Source organism: Neoarius graeffei, chromosome 13 (assembly GCF_027579695.1).
Source record: "Neoarius graeffei isolate fNeoGra1 chromosome 13, fNeoGra1.pri, whole genome shotgun sequence".
NCBI lineage: Eukaryota > Metazoa > Chordata > Actinopteri > Siluriformes > Ariidae > Neoarius > Neoarius graeffei.
Genome location: NC_083581.1, coordinates 26,792,188 through 26,809,920, shown reverse-complemented (window position 1 = coordinate 26,809,920; position 17,733 = coordinate 26,792,188). Strand labels below are relative to the sequence as shown.

The 17,733-nt window shown below is 42.1% G+C and overlaps 1 protein-coding gene across 2 annotated transcripts in view; it reads right to left on the bottom strand.

The window, feature by feature from the left end:
• erbb3b (erb-b2 receptor tyrosine kinase 3b) overlaps nucleotides 1-17,022 on the bottom strand; it is a 98,992-nt gene extending 81,970 nt beyond the window's left edge. The window contains exon 1 of one of the 2 annotated variants that reach the window (XM_060937428.1): nucleotides 16,522-17,022. In XM_060937428.1, the coding sequence (XP_060793411.1) occupies nucleotides 16,522-16,588 (67 nt within the window). In that variant the 5' untranslated portion in view covers nucleotides 16,589-17,022. The remainder of the gene's footprint in view (nucleotides 1-16,521) is intronic. The other variant, XM_060937427.1, reaches the window with a different exon arrangement.
• Nucleotides 17,023-17,733: the final 711 nt, after the last annotated feature.

Below are 17,733 nucleotides of genomic sequence, written 5' to 3'. Positions count from 1 at the left end.
GTTGTACATGGGCAGAAGCATTTCTTTGTTCACCGGCAGCACCCACAGTAAATTGTCGCAGTGAATTGAAAATGTCATCAGGTACGTATTACCTGTAAAACTTCTACGCTAGCATTGGATATTGGTAAGTACCCCCGTCCTTAACTTGTTGTAAAAGCTAGAATTGTTCTATTGAATGTGCATATATCATCTCATCTCATCTCATTATCCTGTTCTACAGGGTCACAGGCAAGCTGGAGCCTATCCCAGCTGACTACGGGCAAAAGGCGGGGTACACCCTGGACAAGTTGCCAGGTCATCACAGGGCTGACACATAGCATACATGTCAACCTATACGGAATGCCCGTATTTTATACGGATTTGATTCAATAAATGTAGTATACGGGCGTACAAATAAAGTTATACAGATTCTTTAAAAAAAAACTTCAATATTTATTTAGAGCTATAATCAATTCCCACGATGATAAAAGAGCGCATAACATTTACAAACGTACTGTACACCACAGAAAGCACAAACAGCCAGTAAAGAGTCTCATGAAATCGCGCGTTATCTTATGGTAGCGAGACTTCATTCCACTTCTGATCATGCGCACACCGCATTGCGAGAATCCCGCCAACCGTGAAGTAACATTTTGTTTGAAACGCGTATTTCCACCTGAGCGACTTTCACTAGCGACTGAAAAGATTCTGAATGGGCACTCCGGCAAGATCAACACAGACACTTGCTGTGACATGCAGCCTAGTGAGTATTGGTGCAGACTGCTAAAAAAGCTGTCATGGAGTACAATTCAGAACATTAGAGTGACACTTTGTGTTTTTGTCGAACATTGGAGCTTTGTATTCATTCTGAAGGTTTATTGTTATTAATATTGAATAAAAAGTAACTTGGATATATCATTGTTAATTATCATTCAAATTTTAGGTAAATTATTTTAATTTGCATCTTATACAGATTTTATAAGGGAAATACGGATTTTGGTTATACAGGTTTGATTGACCAAAGGTTGACATAGACACCCATTCACAGTCAATTTAGAGTCACCAGTTAACCTAACCTGCATGTCTTTGGACTGTGGGGGAAACCGGAGCACCCGGAGGAAACCCACGCGGACAACATGCAAACTCCGCACAGAAAGGCCCTCGCCAGCCACGGGGCTCGAACCTGGACCTTCTTGCTGCGAGGCGACAGCGCTAACCACTACACCACCGTGCCGCCCTGTGTATATAATAATAATAATAATAATGATATTGGCTGGCTTTTTTGTGGTATATCAGATATATTCCATTCAGCGAGAATGATACTGAACTTGTTTTCAACTCATTCAATATCTTGCTAGCTGAATGGAATATATCTGATATACCACTCAACACAAGCCAATATTATTTAAATATGCCACTCAGATGCGCGATGTACTGTATTTCATATGAAAAAATTAGTTTTTCACCACAAGATAAACTTCATATCTTCAAGCCAACATGTGATTTTCTTTTTATTATATAGATACATTCACAAACAAAAAGTACCCAAATATATCAAAACAATTCATTGATTACTTCATGAATGAGGATATTGGAAAATACTGTATGTTACTCAATGTTCTGGATGTAGTTCATATGAGAAATACAAATGGTGTATTTCCCAGTAAAACACTCATCCATCCATCCATCTATCTATCCTATCGACCAAAAATAATGAAATTAAATGTTCCAATATTGACCAAAGCCAATATTTGGTATGAGACTACCCTTTGCTTTAAAAAAAAAAAAATAGTAGTCTCAGGTACAATGAGTGCAGTTTTATAAGGAAATGAGCTGTAGGTTTTATTGAGCATCTTGCAGAACCAGCCACAGTTCTTCTGGACACTTTGACTGTCACACTTGCTTCTGAATTTTGCACCAAAACCCAGTAGCCTTCATTATGTTTTCTTTTTAAATCTCAAAAGTGGTCTCTTATGCTGCTCAGATACAAACATTTTTTTTCTGTAATGTTTAATTTTGTGCTGGAAAACGAACGTTTGGAACTTTAAAATGTTTTTGTACTTTCTCAATAATGTAGACATCATAAAATAGAAATTTATAACAAAGTTTGTATAAAAAAATAGGGCGCTTAAGTACTATACTATATATTGTTAGAACCACGATGAATATTTTCTCCTTTTGTTTGAGTGGAAACGTCAGTTAATTTTATGTAATGTAATTTATGTATGTAATGTTTATTTTACACAATCATTTTTTCTATTTTTATAAAGAATGCTTAAAATATAAAAACCAGACTATTTACTGGTAATTACAGGTTTTTCCTGGATAAGAAGTGTTTACCATGGAATAATTAATGTTTTGTTTCCTGCTGCACCTGCTGCTGATCCACCCTTTTTAACCATGAACATACAGTATATTAACCTTATCTGGTGCTTATCAAAATCACTGTAACTGGAAGTATGTAGTCAATTAAAATTCGAGCAGAAACTCAGGACTTAGGAGTGGCAGCAAAAAGCAGTGGAGAATGACACAATCTAGCTACTCCCTGAATGTAAACAAGATTTCTCCTGCTGAGCTTTGAACGTACTATATATGAAGGTCTCCTGTCAGGGCCGTTGGAGTTGTGTTCCAATACTGTAGATGTTTTGACACTCATCCAGTTTCACTTATACGGTATGTTCTTTAAAATTACAAACAAATACATTCCCTCTGACTTGATATTACAAGACCCAACTTGATATTCTGCTATAAGATGGAAATACATCTTGAACAATAACTATGTACTACAAAGGTGACTAGACTCCTGTGTTATAATCTTGGAACTGGTTCTCCATTCATCCTAGAGGATTCATCACTTCTGTTCTGAATGAGGGGAAATTATTATCACTCTCCACCTCTCCTTACCACAATAAAACAAACCCAATGAACTTTAGCGCCATAATCTTGAGTGCAACATCCAATTAAATTTTTTATGATGGGGCAATATACAGTATTCCTACACCTAGCTCTGATACTGAACCAGTTTACAACCCTGCTGACACACTGCAACCCCTGGCAAAATAAGTTACTTATTAGCACAATCAGGAACACTGATTATGATGCATTAATACCCACCAGGATCCTAAGAGGCAAAGTTCTTTAAAAAAAAAAAAAAAGAAGAAGAAGGTGGTTTTGTGTGCAAAAGGAGAGGAACAATTAGGAGAGGCCTGGTTAATCATTCCAGAGCTGTCAATATATCAACGAGAAGTGACTCACTCCTGGGCGTTTCAGCTAATGAACCCTATAGCTTAATCTGCTCACGCTGTTTGCACTGGTGACGCAAATTAAATTGTCTTCACACAAAACGAGATAAGCGCAAGCTTGATGTTGAAACAGATTCCTAATAAGCGTATCAGTCACAATCTGGTCAATTAATAGAGACGAGGAAGTAAAATTCTTGAGACATTGTTAGTGTCATTGATCTTGAGTCTGTTATCTTGAGTTGAATTTTCAGAATAAATTACAGAAAACCCACACTTTCAGAAAAGAAATGTTCCTGGAGGGTTCTCTGGATAGTCAAAGATTATTTGTTTCCTAAGGGGTAGGAAATAAAAAAACAATGGGTTCTACATACCGTGAACAAACTGAAAAACCCTTCTAGATTTAAAAGTGTAATTGTGTATTGCACGTTTTATGTGTATGCAATTTTTTTCCTTGTGCGCAGTGTTCTGTCCATTATTGTACTGTATGGTATTTCAAGACTTTTTCAGGGTTTTCGATATTATTCTTCATTTATTGGAGGCACTTCTACTTGAATCAGTTTGACTTCAGTCCAGATCTGTTGTGCTTTATTTACTTGATTAATTGTTACATTTTAAGAGCGTGACAGTTTCTAATCTTAATCCTTAAAGGTAAACAGAAACCTATGTCTCTAAATGAAGTTATGTACAGAATGTTCTGCAGATTCTCAGGACCATGAGTCAGTGCCAAGAATACTACGGCACACCTTTTCAGGTGAAGCAGGACAAAGGCCAAAAAAAAGCACAAAAAAAAAAAAAACCAAACAAACCAGTAATAAAAAAATTAAAAGAACAGGTTAAAGTTCATTCAAAGATGAGAATGAAAATCTGAGATTTGGAGCTTGTTTTCTTCCATAACCCTAAAAACATCAATCTCTTGACTCCAGTTTAGGGGGAAAAAACATTTTAAGCTACAATTAGGGATTTAATGGAAAGCTGTGATGTTAAAAAGCTCCTGTTGACTGAAATCAAGTCAGACATACTGTATACCTAAGGTACAGTTGATATACCACTAGCCCAATGATGACATTATTTACTATGAGTGCTACTGGACCTAGACACTTTATGGATAAATGTTGACAAGGATATAGATGACCCGTGTTCCTCATGCTTAATATTTGTATTAATTATTAATTTTTAAACTCATAGGCTGACTGCTTTGCGACTGTTTACAGTATAGAACACTGAGCACTTATTCACATCCTAATGTTTAACTCTGTGTGTCTCTGTGTGTAGATATGACTCTTAAACTAGTTTCTCTCAGCAGTTTCATCACTTTTAGCACAGTTCAGCATGACAATGCATACTTTTCCAATACTTACGTTTGATTTTCATCATTCTTAAATTCTGTCTAATGCCAGGACCAGACTATCAGGCAATCATAGTGCCATAAATTCTTGTCGTGTCTTGGTCGGCAGACTGGTAACACTACAAGTTTGACCCTGACCGATCATCATTCACATCCTTGTGTGTCATTTTGGGGGGGGGTCAAGAAATTGTCAATCATAGCAACAGAAGGCGTGTCAATGAGCTCGTTATAGGAGCTGTCAAACTAGGCAAGAAAACGACAGGGTGTCATGGGGCGTCCCAGACGCTTCATCGGTGTTCTTTGATTATGTCATGCGATAAGATGTTTATATTTGGGCCCTGATTTCATGCCAAAATCAAGCTGAATATGTTGTGTAGTCTGATTCCAGTATAAGAGACCAAAAGGTTGTGAGTTCTAATCCCAGGACTACCAGACAGACATGACTGGTCTCCTGAGAGAAAAAAACAAACAAAAAACCTACAGATACAAACCATTGAATAGAAATTGGCTAAATCTCATCTCATTTCATTATCTCTAGCCACTTTATCCTGTTCTACAAGGCCGCAGGCAAGCTGGAACCTATCCCAGCTGACTACGGGCGAAAGGCGGGGTACACCCTGGACAAGTCGCCAGGTCATCACAGGGCTAACACATAGACACAAACTAATAATCTCATCTCATCTCATTATCTCTAGCCGCTTTATCCTTCTACAGGGTCGCAGGCAAGCTGGAGCCTATCCCAGCTGACTACGGGCGAAAGGCGGGGTACACCCTGGACAAGTCGCCAGGTCATCACAGGGCTAACACATAGACACAAACTAATAATAATAATAATAATAATCATCATCATCATCATCACTACTGAACCCAATCTGGGCTTGAGGCAAACCATATTTAGTTGACTTGGCCAGAATTGTAGCAGTAGGGTGGCTGGTTCCTTTCTGTGCACACACATTCACACCTATGGGCAATTAATGAGCCAGTTAACCTAATTCACACTCACGGTCAATTTAGAGTCGCCAGTTAACCTAACCTGCATGTCTTTGGGGGAAACCGGAGCACCCGGAGGCAACCCATGCGGACACGGGGAGAACATGCAAACTCCGCACAGAAAGGCCCTCACCAGCCACGGGGCTCGAACCCGGACCTTTTTGCTGTGAGGCGACAGCGCTAACCACTACACCACCGTGCTGCCAAATTGGCTAAATATAAATGTAAATTTAATTTGCATAACATAAATATCTGCTCATCAGACCTACAAATTTTCACTGATGTGTCAGAAGTGTGCAGAAGGTGATGAGTTCTAGATCAGCCAAATGTAAACCTTCTAAAAAGGCTTCTATTGAATTAATTTTAAATAGTAGTTGTTGTAGTAATACTACTATGACTACTATGACTACTACTACAACTAATAATAATAATAATAATAATAATAATCATCATCATCACTACTGAACCCAATCTGGGCTTGAGGCAAACCATATTGAGGTATTTCACTCACGTGACCAAGTCATGTGATGCTGCCATTTTGGACGGCACGGCTTGAATCAGTTTGAATGCGAGGAAGGCGACAAACGAAAAACATAAAAGAAAAAGGAGCGAGATGCAGAAAACACCTTCACTATCCAGCGACGTAGGGCATTTACAGGGCGAGCAGAGGGAGAGGTATTTGCAAAAATTGAGGTTAGCAGGCTTAGAGAACGACGTTTACCTGCTTCCACCAGGATTGTTCACTGACGTACGGAAGTACACGAAGCCCTCGTCTTTACCTGACTTCGGCCCACATGATCTGTATGCCTATGTCGTTAAAAACCCATCGCCATACACAGGTATTGATCTGAAAGCGTATACGAGTTTGGATACCTACAAATATTTGTGTCAGGCTGGGTAACATGCCTACATCAGCGGGTCGTCCCTGGAGCCGGTGGTCGCCATCTTATTACAGCTAAGGTTTGTTCACATTTTCATTTACTTTCGGTCCTCAGGATAAACAAAATGTTATTAAATGTCATTGAAATAACTTCTTAGTCTGTTGAGACATGGCCCGTTATAAATTTGCTGTTACCAGGCAATGACTAAGAACTGTATTATTAGGGTCCGTGTAGTTGTAGCAGTGTATTAGCAACTAGCTGTTAGCACTAGCTAATGTCAACAACATCATAGCTGGTATGTTACTGTAGCAATGTTTACGTTCAGTCATTTGGATGACTGTTAAAACCTTTCAGTCTCAAGTTTTTCCTTTACTGGATTTACTAGTTTACTGAGCTAGCGCGCGCGCTAGCCTGCCGGCCGACCGGCGCACGCTAGCTCAGTAAACTAGTAAATCCAGTAAAGGAAAAACTTGAGACTGAAAGGTTTTAACAGTCATCCAAATGACTGAACGTAAACATTGCTACAGTAACATACCAGCTACTGTTGTTGACATTAGCTAGCTTGACGTTCAAAATGGCGGACACCGGGGCGTCACGTGACCCTGTGACGTCAGGTGAAATACCTGACTTGGCCAGAATTGTAGCAGTAGGGTGGCCGGTTCCTTTCTGTGCACACACACATTCACACCTACGGGCAATTAATGAGCCAGTTAACCTAATTGCATGTCTTTGGACTGTAGCGGAAACCTGAGCACCCAGAGTAAACCCATGCACCCATGAGGAGAACATGCAAACACCATACAGAAAGGCCGTGGGGCTCAAACCCAGAACCTTCTTGCTGAAGAAACCTTTATTATTATTCGTCACATGCACACTTCAAGCACAGTGAAATTCATCCTCTTCATTTAGCCCATCTGAAGCAGTGAACACACACACACACACACACACTCAGAGCAGTGGGCAGCCACACCAGAGCACCCGGGGAGCAGTCAGGGGTCAGGTACCTTGCTCAAGGGCACGTCAGCACAAGGCCGCCCCACGTCAACCTAACTGCATGTCTTTGGACTGTGGGGGAAACCGGAGCACCCGGAGGAAACCCACGCAGACACGGGGAGAACATGCAAACTCCACTGGGCTTGAACCCGGAACCTTCTTGCTGTGAGGCGACCGTGCTAACCACTACACCACCGTGCCGCCCAGTAATAATAATAATTGTAAACTTATTACCAGTGAGCGTGAACTTTATTTACAAAACACAAATATTCCATGTGGCAGCACGGTGGTGTAGTGGTTAGCGCTATTGCCTCACAGCAAGACGGTCCGGGTTCAAGCCCTGTGGCCGGCGAGGGCCTTTCTGTGTGGAGTTTGCATGTTCTCCCTGTGGGTTTCCCCCCACAGTCCAAAGACATGCAGGTTAGGTTAACTGGTGACTCTAAACTGACCATAGGTGTGAATGTGAGTGTGAATGGTTGTCTGTGTCAGCCCTGTGATGACCTGGTGACTTGTCCAGATGGTCCATCTATGTGGGAAAATGTCAAATTGTATTAAATTGAACCTTGCTAACCCCCCTGTACATACCCTCTGAAAGTTTCCATTCTTACAATATGACAAAATACATTACAGTGCTGTTTGATATTAGAATGCTGCTTTTTTAAATGTGTTTTAAAGTTATCGATGAATGCGAACCTCTTCAGGTATGCCACTAGGTACGACTACAACATTTTCAGTGCAGATGATCATTATTTTAAGGTAATAAGCTTAGTGGTAAGTAACCTTACATTCAAGTAAATTAAACATATGGTAATTCTGCTCTTTTTCAGCAAGTTTTAAAGTTATTGATGAATGTCACACTCTTCAGTAATACCTCAAATATGAACTATTTTTAAGCACAGAGGATCATTACTTAAGGTTACTAATTTAGTTTTAAGAACCAGTATGCACAAATGATTCATATCTGAATTATATCTCCCAATGTATTAAATAGTCATTATTTGTATTCTCACAGGTAAATAATGGCTTCTGTTGCAACACGGTCAAAAGCTAAGAAGACACTAGGTGTAGTAGAGTACATAGAGCAGGCTGAGTTCCCTTCTGGGATGCTTCCAACAGGGAAGGACATCATTCAGAATATGCTCTATCTGCTGCGGCCGAAGCGTGCTGGTCAAGCACAGAGATCCAGGGATGCTGCTGCTCAGTTGCTGGCAGAACTTGTTCAAGAGCACTGGTTATTTTGTAACTTAGACACCATCCACACCAGACATATAAAGAAGCGTATCTTGAAACTTTATGGAGAATTTGTTACTCTGATTCAAACCCGTAAACAGAGACAAAATGAGGGTTTCTAACAACTCTTTTTGTGAGAAATAAATGTTATTACTGTGATTTTTGATGTTATATTTAAGAGTCATTTCCGTTAAGGAATGCTTATGGGTACAAAGTTTGTGTCACAGGGGTCCAAAATTCAAATTGATTCAAACTGGTTCTTGTACCAGTTTTTAAGTGAAGGACAAGTTAAAGAACAGATTTCAGGTAATTTTTTGACATATGTGTATGGTAGTTTTGTGTAATCTGCTATAAAATAAAGAAGATTAAGTGTAGCTTTAAGCAGGGCTGGGAGAAACAAATGAAGTGATTCTCGGAGAGGACTTTTTTTTTTTTTTGACAATTCAGAATCCACTACTTCCATAGTGCTTTTAAATATAAGGCTGTAAGCTTTGTGTTAGTTGTCTCTAATATTTATGTCCCAATATCTTGACCACATTTTAGGATGAAAATAATCATTTTAGATATGTTATTTTATATTGAAAAATTAGCTGTCTTGGAGAGGACATTTTTTTGACATATTAATTTGATCAAAATAGTCTGAAAACTTACTGGCATTCAACATTAAAACTTAACTATGTTTCCAATGATATGGAACCAAATATTTGTTTTATGGTATAAAGAATGATTTAAATGCATCCCTTTTGGAGCTACCTGTGGTCAAAAAAGCACTTTTTCTAAATGACATGAGTAATTTTGCTAAATATGACATATATTGCCATACATTCACCAAAAATAAGGTTATCACCAAATTTTTTTTTGCATGGTAAATAGAGCTATCACAGGGCTACAATAAACAACCAAGTTTATTTAGTCAAGCCTTTTGATATTGAAGATAATAAGTGTTAAATGTGATTTAACTGAATTGTCTTGGCCAGCCCTAAGGGTCCCATCTGCATCCCATCATTGCTGAGGAGTGTGCTCCCGTCACCCAATCAAGCATCCAGCCAGAGCAGGTCACGATATTTTTTAACCATATTAACATGCCATTGTTGTGTATCATGCCTGATGTCAAGACTCTCGTCTCTGCGAGCCTACCACACAGACTTAATACTTGTGTCATTTTTAGGGCATACCTAACAACCTGTGTCCCCCCCCCCCCCCCCCCCCCCCCCCCCCCAATCTGTCCCTCTGAGTTACATGTTGGTCCTGGGATTGAGATGCTGGCCTCTTCTGCCCCTCGGACCTGCTTGATCCATCCTGGTGCCCTGTGTCTGGTTGGAGTTTTATCACATCGCTCCTGTGGAGGACGGCCCCATGAGGACAGTTGAGGGTAACACCTGGAGGATGCTCTGGACTCTTACAGTAATACTTTTATGGCTGAGGACTACAGTTGACTTGCTAACTTTGCTAACAACTGCAGTTGTCATGAACAGTTTTGCACTCAAGTTCCCATCAATGAAGAGTTACATCATCAACGAAACTGACTTCATGTTAAAACTGTTAGTCATGCTGTCTGTTGTTGCGCAAATGAGGATGAGTTCCCTTTTGAGTCTGGTTCCTCTCGAGGTTTCTTCCTCATGTCGTCTGAGGGAGTTTTTCCTTGCCACCGTCGCCACAGGCTTGCTCATTGGGGATAGATTAGGGACAAAATTAGCTCATGTTTTAAGTCGTTCAAATTCTGTAAAGCTGCTTTGCGACAATGTTTACTGTTAAAAGCGCTATACAAATAAACTTGACTTGATCTGTAGCCGCTTATTCTGTTCTACAGGGTTGCAGGCAAGCTGGAGCCTATCCCTGCTGACTATGGGCGAGAGGCGGGGTACACCTTGGACAAGTTGCCAGGTCATCGCAGGGCTGACACATAGGCTACGTTTACACTAGACCGTATCTGTCTCGTTTTCTTCGCGGATGCACTGTCCGTTTACATTAACCCCCCTGAAAAAGCGGGGAAACGGGAATCCGCCAGCGTCCACGTATTCAATCTAGATCGTATCAGCTCCGGTGCTGTGTAAACATTGAGAATACGCGAATACGCTGTGCTGAGCTCTAGCTGGCGTCTCATTGGACAACGTCACTGTGACATCCACCTTCCTGATTCGCTGGCGTTGGTCATGTGACGCGACTGCTGAAAAACGGCGCAGACTTCCGCCTTGTATCACCTTTCATTAAAGAGTATAAAAGTATGAAAATACTGCAAATACTGATGCAAATACTGCCCATTGTGTAGTTATGATTGTCTTTAGGCTTGCCATCCTTCCACTTGCAAGTAATAAGTGATATGCGCTGGGATCTCACACACAGCGGCTCAGTCCCGAATCGTGGCTTGTTCACTTCACTCGCGCGCTCTGTGAGCTGCGCAGGGCCGGAGTGCGCACCCTCCAGAGGGCACTCGCTGTTCAGGGCGGAGTGATTTGGAGCGCAGGATGCCTGCGGAGCCGAGCGTATCCGCGTATTGGTGTTGCTGTGTGCACGGCTAACGGTTTTAGTGTAAACGCGAATCGTTTTAAGAACGTTAATCTGATGATCCGCTGATTCGACGTAATGTAAACGTAGCCCTAGACACAAACACCCGTTCACACTCACATTCACACCTATGGTCAATTTATCCATCCATCCATCCATCCATCCATTATCGGACTCTTACAGTAATGCTTTTATGGCTGAGGACTACAGTTGACTTGCTAACTTTAGGACTGCAGTTGTCATGAAGAGTTTTGCATTCAAGTTTCCATCAATGAAGAGTTACATCAACGAAACTGTCTTCATGTTAAAACTGTTCATATTATAGTCATGCTGTCTGTTGTTGCGCAAATGAGGATGTGTTCCCTTTTGAGTCTGGTTCCTCTCGAGGTTTCTTCCTCATGTCGTCTGAGGGAGTTTTTCCTTGCCACCGTCGCCACAGGCTTGCTCATTGGGGATAGATTAGGGACAAAATGTTTTAAGTCGTTCAAATTCTGTAAAGCTGCTTTGCGACAATGTTTATTGTTAAAAGCGCTATACAAATAAACTTGACTTGATCTGTAGCCGCTTATTCTGTTCTACAGGGTCGCAGGCAAGCTGGAGCCTATCCCAGCTGACTACGGGCGAGAGGCGGGGTACACCCTGGACAAGTTGCCAGGTCATCGCAGGGCTGACACATAGACACGAACACCCGTTCACACTCACATTCACACCTATGGTCAATTTATCCATCCATCCATCCATTATCGGACTCTTACAGTAATGCTTTTATGGCTGAGGACTACAGTTGACTTGCTAACTTTAGGACTGCAGTTGTCATGAACAGTTTTGCACTCAAGTTTCCATCAATGAAGAGTTACATCAACAAAACTGTCTTCATGTTAAAACTGTTCATATTATAGTCATGCTGTCTGTTGTTGCGCAAATGAGGATGTGTTCCCTTTTGAGTCTGGTTCCTCTCGAGGTTTCTTCCTCATGTCGTCTGAGGGAGTTTTTCCTTGCCACCGTCGCCACAGGCTTGCTCATTGGGGATAGATTAGGGTCAAAATTAGCTCATGTTTTAAGTCGTTCAAATTCTGTAAAGCTGCTTTGCGACAATGTTTATTGTTAAAAGCGCTATACAAATAAACTTGACTTGACTTGATCTGTAGCCGCTTATTCTGTTCTACAGGGTCGCAGGCAAGCTGAAGCCTATCCCAGCTGACTATGGGCGAGAGGCAGGGTACACCTAGCCTGGGCCCGCCCATCCTAAGCGTGACGCAACACGAGGGCCTGTTGCGAGCTTAGTCTGGCCAGGCAAGCTATCTACAGCTCTTCCAAGCTCCCGAAAAATTGGGAGCCAATCAACTTTGAGCATCTCCAACGGCCCTGGGTAGAGGCATGTTCAAGGCAGTGACGTAGTAGAACTGCGACCGGAAGCCATAGATTGTTTACAGAATCTATGCCGGAAGCGCTTCATTCACTAGAAACATTATGAACATGAAGCAAGTTCTCATTGAAAACAGAGCAAAGAGCAGCCCTGGAGGTATTTATTGAAAGGAAGGACGTTTTCGCCTTGCTCCCGACCGGCTTCGGTAAGAGTTTAATCTACCAGTTAGCCCCGTCGCGTCACATACGTCAGAGGAAAGAGTGATGTGATTGGTTTAAGCTTCGTCACAGCCTTTTCTGGCTTCGACCAGTAGCAAACTGAGGCATTTCAGGGAGGTGGGTCAACCACGCACTTTGGGAAACGGTTGGGCTTAATATCTTTGCCAGACCAAATACTCGCAGAGCTTTGAAGTCGCGTTAGCCAGACTAGGGTACACCCTGGACAAGTTGCCAGGTCATCGCAGGGCTGACACATAGACACAAACACCCGTTCACACTCACATTCACACCTATGGTCAATTTATCCATCCATCCATCCATCCATCCATCCATCCATCCATCCATCCATCATCGGACTCTTACAGTAATGCTTTTATGGCTGAGGACTACAGTTGACTTGCTAACTTTAGGACTGCAGTTGTCATGAAGAGTTTTGCACTCAAGTTTCCATCAATGAAGAGTTACATCAACGAAACTGTCTTCATGTTAAAACTGTTCATATTATAGTCATGCTGTCTGTTGCGCAAATGAGGATGGGTTCCCTTTTGAGTCTGGTTCCTCTCGAGGTTTCTTCCTCATGTCGTCTGAGGGAGTTTTTCCTTGCCACCGTCGCCACAAGCTTGCTCATTGGGGATAGATTAGGGACAAAATTGGCTCATGTTTTAAGTCATTCAAATTCTGTAAAGCTGCTTTGCAACAATGTTTACTGTTAAAAGCGCTATACAAATAAACTTGACTTGATTTTTAGCTTGCGTACCCTGATTGTAAAACAACCCTAATATTAGTGCTCTATGGGTGACAGGGCTTTCAGTGTAAATGGCCCTAAGCTGTGGAATGCCCTGCCATTAGCGTTGCGCCAATGCTCAACACTGTCTTCTTTCAAAAAACAGCTAAAAACACATCTCTTTAGCTTGGCCTTTTCTCTTTGATTTTTAATATTGTTATTATTATTATTGATTTCTTATTATTTTATTATTGTTGTTATTCTATTGTTTGTTTTTTACTGTTCAGTGTCCTTGGGCACCTTGAAAGGCGCTTATAAATAAAATGTATTATTATTATTATTATTATTATTATTATTATTATTAAAGGCAGTTTTTGACTATTTGGAGGGGTTATTAACTTCAGAGGGTATGTACAGGGGGGTTAGCATTTTTCAGTTGGCCAAATATTGGTATTTCCATACTTAGATAGATCATCTCCATAATTTGGAGGGGGTAGAAAATTTTTTTGGTCTGACCCCCCCAATAGTAGTTGTTTTTGTAATTACCATGGGTGCCGCCAGGGGGGGAAAGGTTAGAACAATTCTAGGGGCCCAGCACTGCCATGGGGCCCTTTAAGGGGCTGATAATATGCTTTTAATGATTTTAATAAGACTTTTGAAATAACAACAATGCAATATTCCATCTGGTAAAATGAGCTAATTGAACAAGGTTGTCTATTTCTTGAGTTCTTCAACATATTGTCATTTAACCCTCCCCCTTTTGCGAAATGGTACGGTCCAGTTCTGGTAGAAGCGCGATGCATTAAATCTGTGTGCTGATCAGTGCAACGCTACTTGCTGCTGTGTCGCGGTGCAGCAGCCAGCCAGCCAGCAGTGGAGTGCGTACAGTCTATGATCGCTAAATATGAAGAGTGGCTGTCAAAAACGTAAAGAAAGGCAGCTGAAAGCTGAGAGAGACCGGAGAGGCAGGCAACTGGTCACTCAGTTTTTCCCAAAGAAAGGTAGCTATCGCTCACGTGTGTTCAAAATATTAGCGAATGGTAAATGAACAGTATGAACGTGGTTGGATTAGCCTATCAAGAGAACACTTTTACAGTTTGTACAGTGACATTTTTTCCAATTTAATAACTGAACTTGTGTGATAAACAAGATGAAATATTACGTTATGCTGGTGCTAATAACTAGTGCTAATAACCAGTTTCATAACTAATGGGGTGCCCTAAATATGCACAGATTCAGCCTCAGGGGGACCTCCGCCCTACCAAACCACTGAACCCCCCTTTGGAGAAGGAGGTAAGCAGCAATACAACCCATAAATGCTTTAGTTTTAATGAGCGAGCGCCATATACAGTTTGCTAGATTAAAGTGTTGATAATAACGGACACCAGTCAAGTGTCTGACATGGTTACGTGTGTGGAATGTTCACACGTTCTAAACCATTGGTTTCAAACATATTCCCTTTTTGCAGAACAGTACACACAGCTTTCTACCTAACACATAACAATCCATGGGATTTCCATAGGTATTTTGATGCTGGGTAGAAAACTTTTTCTATGATTTATTAGCAGTCACATCACACATTTCACTACCAATTGTCCTAGCACAAGAAGGCATGTGGCAAAATCTTGAATTTTCATTTGTGATTGTAAATGCACCAGAATTAGTCACTGACCAGTTTTCATCTAGTCCCTGGTAGGTTAATACATAAAATGTAATAACAAAGTCACAAACTCAAGGTCCATGGGCTATCAAAAGTCAAATAATGAAAATAGTGCAATTGTGATGAGGGTGGGCAAAGTTGGGGGGCCCAAAATTCTAATCTTTCATGGGGCCCAAAATTTCTGGCGGCACCCCTGGTAACCCCTACGAAAATCTACCATGGTTTACTATGGTTTTACCATGGTTTTTATGTAGTGACCATGGTATCTCATGGTTATTCTAAGTACTATGAACCAACCATAGTATTACTATGGTTCATCCATGGTAGTAACCATGGTTCTACTATGGTATTTCATGGTGATTCTAAGTACTATGAACCAACCATAGCATTACTCTGGTTTATCCATAGTACTGCAGTAGCTGTGGTAGCATCATAGTTGTATATGTAATAGGTCATAGTAACTATGAAATTAGTTTAAAAAGGGATAGTATGGTTTTTAAAAGGATGCACTAACTGTAGTATTACCATGCTTTCGTCCAACAGCCAATGCTGTAGAGAAGGATCTTGATTAACAGCCCAGATACATTAACATTTACTTAGAACCTAAAAATTGAAGTGAACATTGAGGTAAAATGCATGTAGTACATCCTAAACAACAACAATAATAATACACTCTAAAAATACTGAGTCAAGAATAACTCAACTTTAACCCAACCACTGGGCTAATATTGCACGAACTCAACACTAGGTTATCTTAGCCCAAACAATTGGGTTGAAACGATTGGGTGCAGGGCGGCACGATGGTGTAGTGGTTAGCGCTGTCGCCTCACAGCAAGAAGTTCCGGGTTCGAGCCCCGTGGCCGGCGAGGGCCTTTCTGTGCGGAGTTTGCATGTTGTCCGCGTGGGTTTCCTCCGGGTGCTCCGGTTTCGTCCAAAGACATGCAGGTTAGGTTAACTGGTGACTCTAAATTGACCGTAGGTGTGAATGTGAGTGTGAATGGTTGTCTGTGTCTATGTGTCAGCCCTGTGATGACCTGGCGACTTGTCCAGGGTGTACCCCGCCTTTCGCCCATAGTCAGCTGGGATAGGCTCCAGCTTGCCTGTGACCCTGTAGAACAGGATAACGCGGCTACAGATAATGAGATGAGATGAGATTGGGTGCAAAGATTATACCATAGTGAAACCATGGTTAAACCATAGTCATGAACCATGGTTTTCATGGTTACCCAAAAAAACCATGAATAACTATAAACCATGGTTAGTTTTCATAGTAAAACCATGGTTAATTTTTGTAAGGGAATTGCACTGCCTGTTTGGTCAAAACGAAAAGGTTCCCACAAGCTGAAAGTCTGACTTTAGTTCCTTTAATGCATTTTATTCCTGCATACCTTCCTGAGTCTGAACAGCAGCTTCCTGCAGTGAAAGCAGGAGGAGTGTGAGCGCGTGCAGCCGCATCTCCACCTGTGGAGTGAAGGAGCAGAGAGCCGGAGCGCGCGCGCACTCTCTCGCACGAGCCCTTCTTCAGCCCAGGTGCTTCACGCGCCTGGTTGGTTTCCGGATGGAGAAGCTGAACTTCCTGCTCCAGAAGAAAAGCTACACATCCACCACAGCGGAACGATATCCACAAGCGCTCCTGGTTTGTCTGACTGGTCTTTCCGCTCCTCAATAAACTCCGAAATGCGAAAGAAAGAAAAAAAGTAATCTGATTTAATATGCTGCGCGCGCGCGGAGGTTACCTTCCGACTCTACAGAGAGACCAACAGCGCGCGCTGGACATGGCGACGAGAAGAACCTGAAACTAATCTTCTCCTCCGGAACCGGGCTCAGAGAGGGGCTGTGACACAGACAGTTCGGGGAGTTTGTGAGACAGACTGAGTGTGACTCTCAGGAGCCACTCCCTCTAGAAATGTCAAGCACAGAAACAGCGCTCGCGCTCTACTTCCCAAGCGTTCAGTCCACCAAACAGCAATCAGTGCGCGATTACCTGTCCAGCACAAAACCCGACGATACATGGACAAAATTTGACCTGTTCAGCATCTCATTCCAGATTTGCTCTTATAATAAGCCCCTGGTCACGGTGGTGTAGTGGTTAGCGCTGTCGCCTCACAGCAAGAAGGTCCTGGGTTTGAGCCCCGTGGCCGGCGAGGGACTTTCTGCGCAGAGTTTGCATGTTGTCCGCGTGGGTTTCCTCCGGGTGCTCCGGTTTCCCCCACAGTCCAAAGACATGCAGGTTAGGTTAACTGGTGACTCTAAATTGACCGTAGGTGTGAATGGTTGTGTGTCTATGTGTCAGCCCTGTGATGACCTGGCGACTTGTCCAGGGTGTACCCCGCCTTTCGCCCATAGTCAGCTGGGATAGGCTCCAGCTTGCCTGCAACCCTGTAGAACAGGATAAAGCGGCTAGAGATAATGAGATGAGATAAGCCCCTGGCCCAGGGGCCCCCCAAGAGTCGGGGCCTGAGGGCTATTATTTTGTTTTTTATTGTTTTTTTTTACGGGCGGCATGGTGGTGTAGTGGTTAGCGCTGTCACCTCACAGCAAGAAGGTCCTGGGTTCGAGCCCCGTGGCCGGCGAGGGCCTTTCTGTGTGGAGTTTGCGTG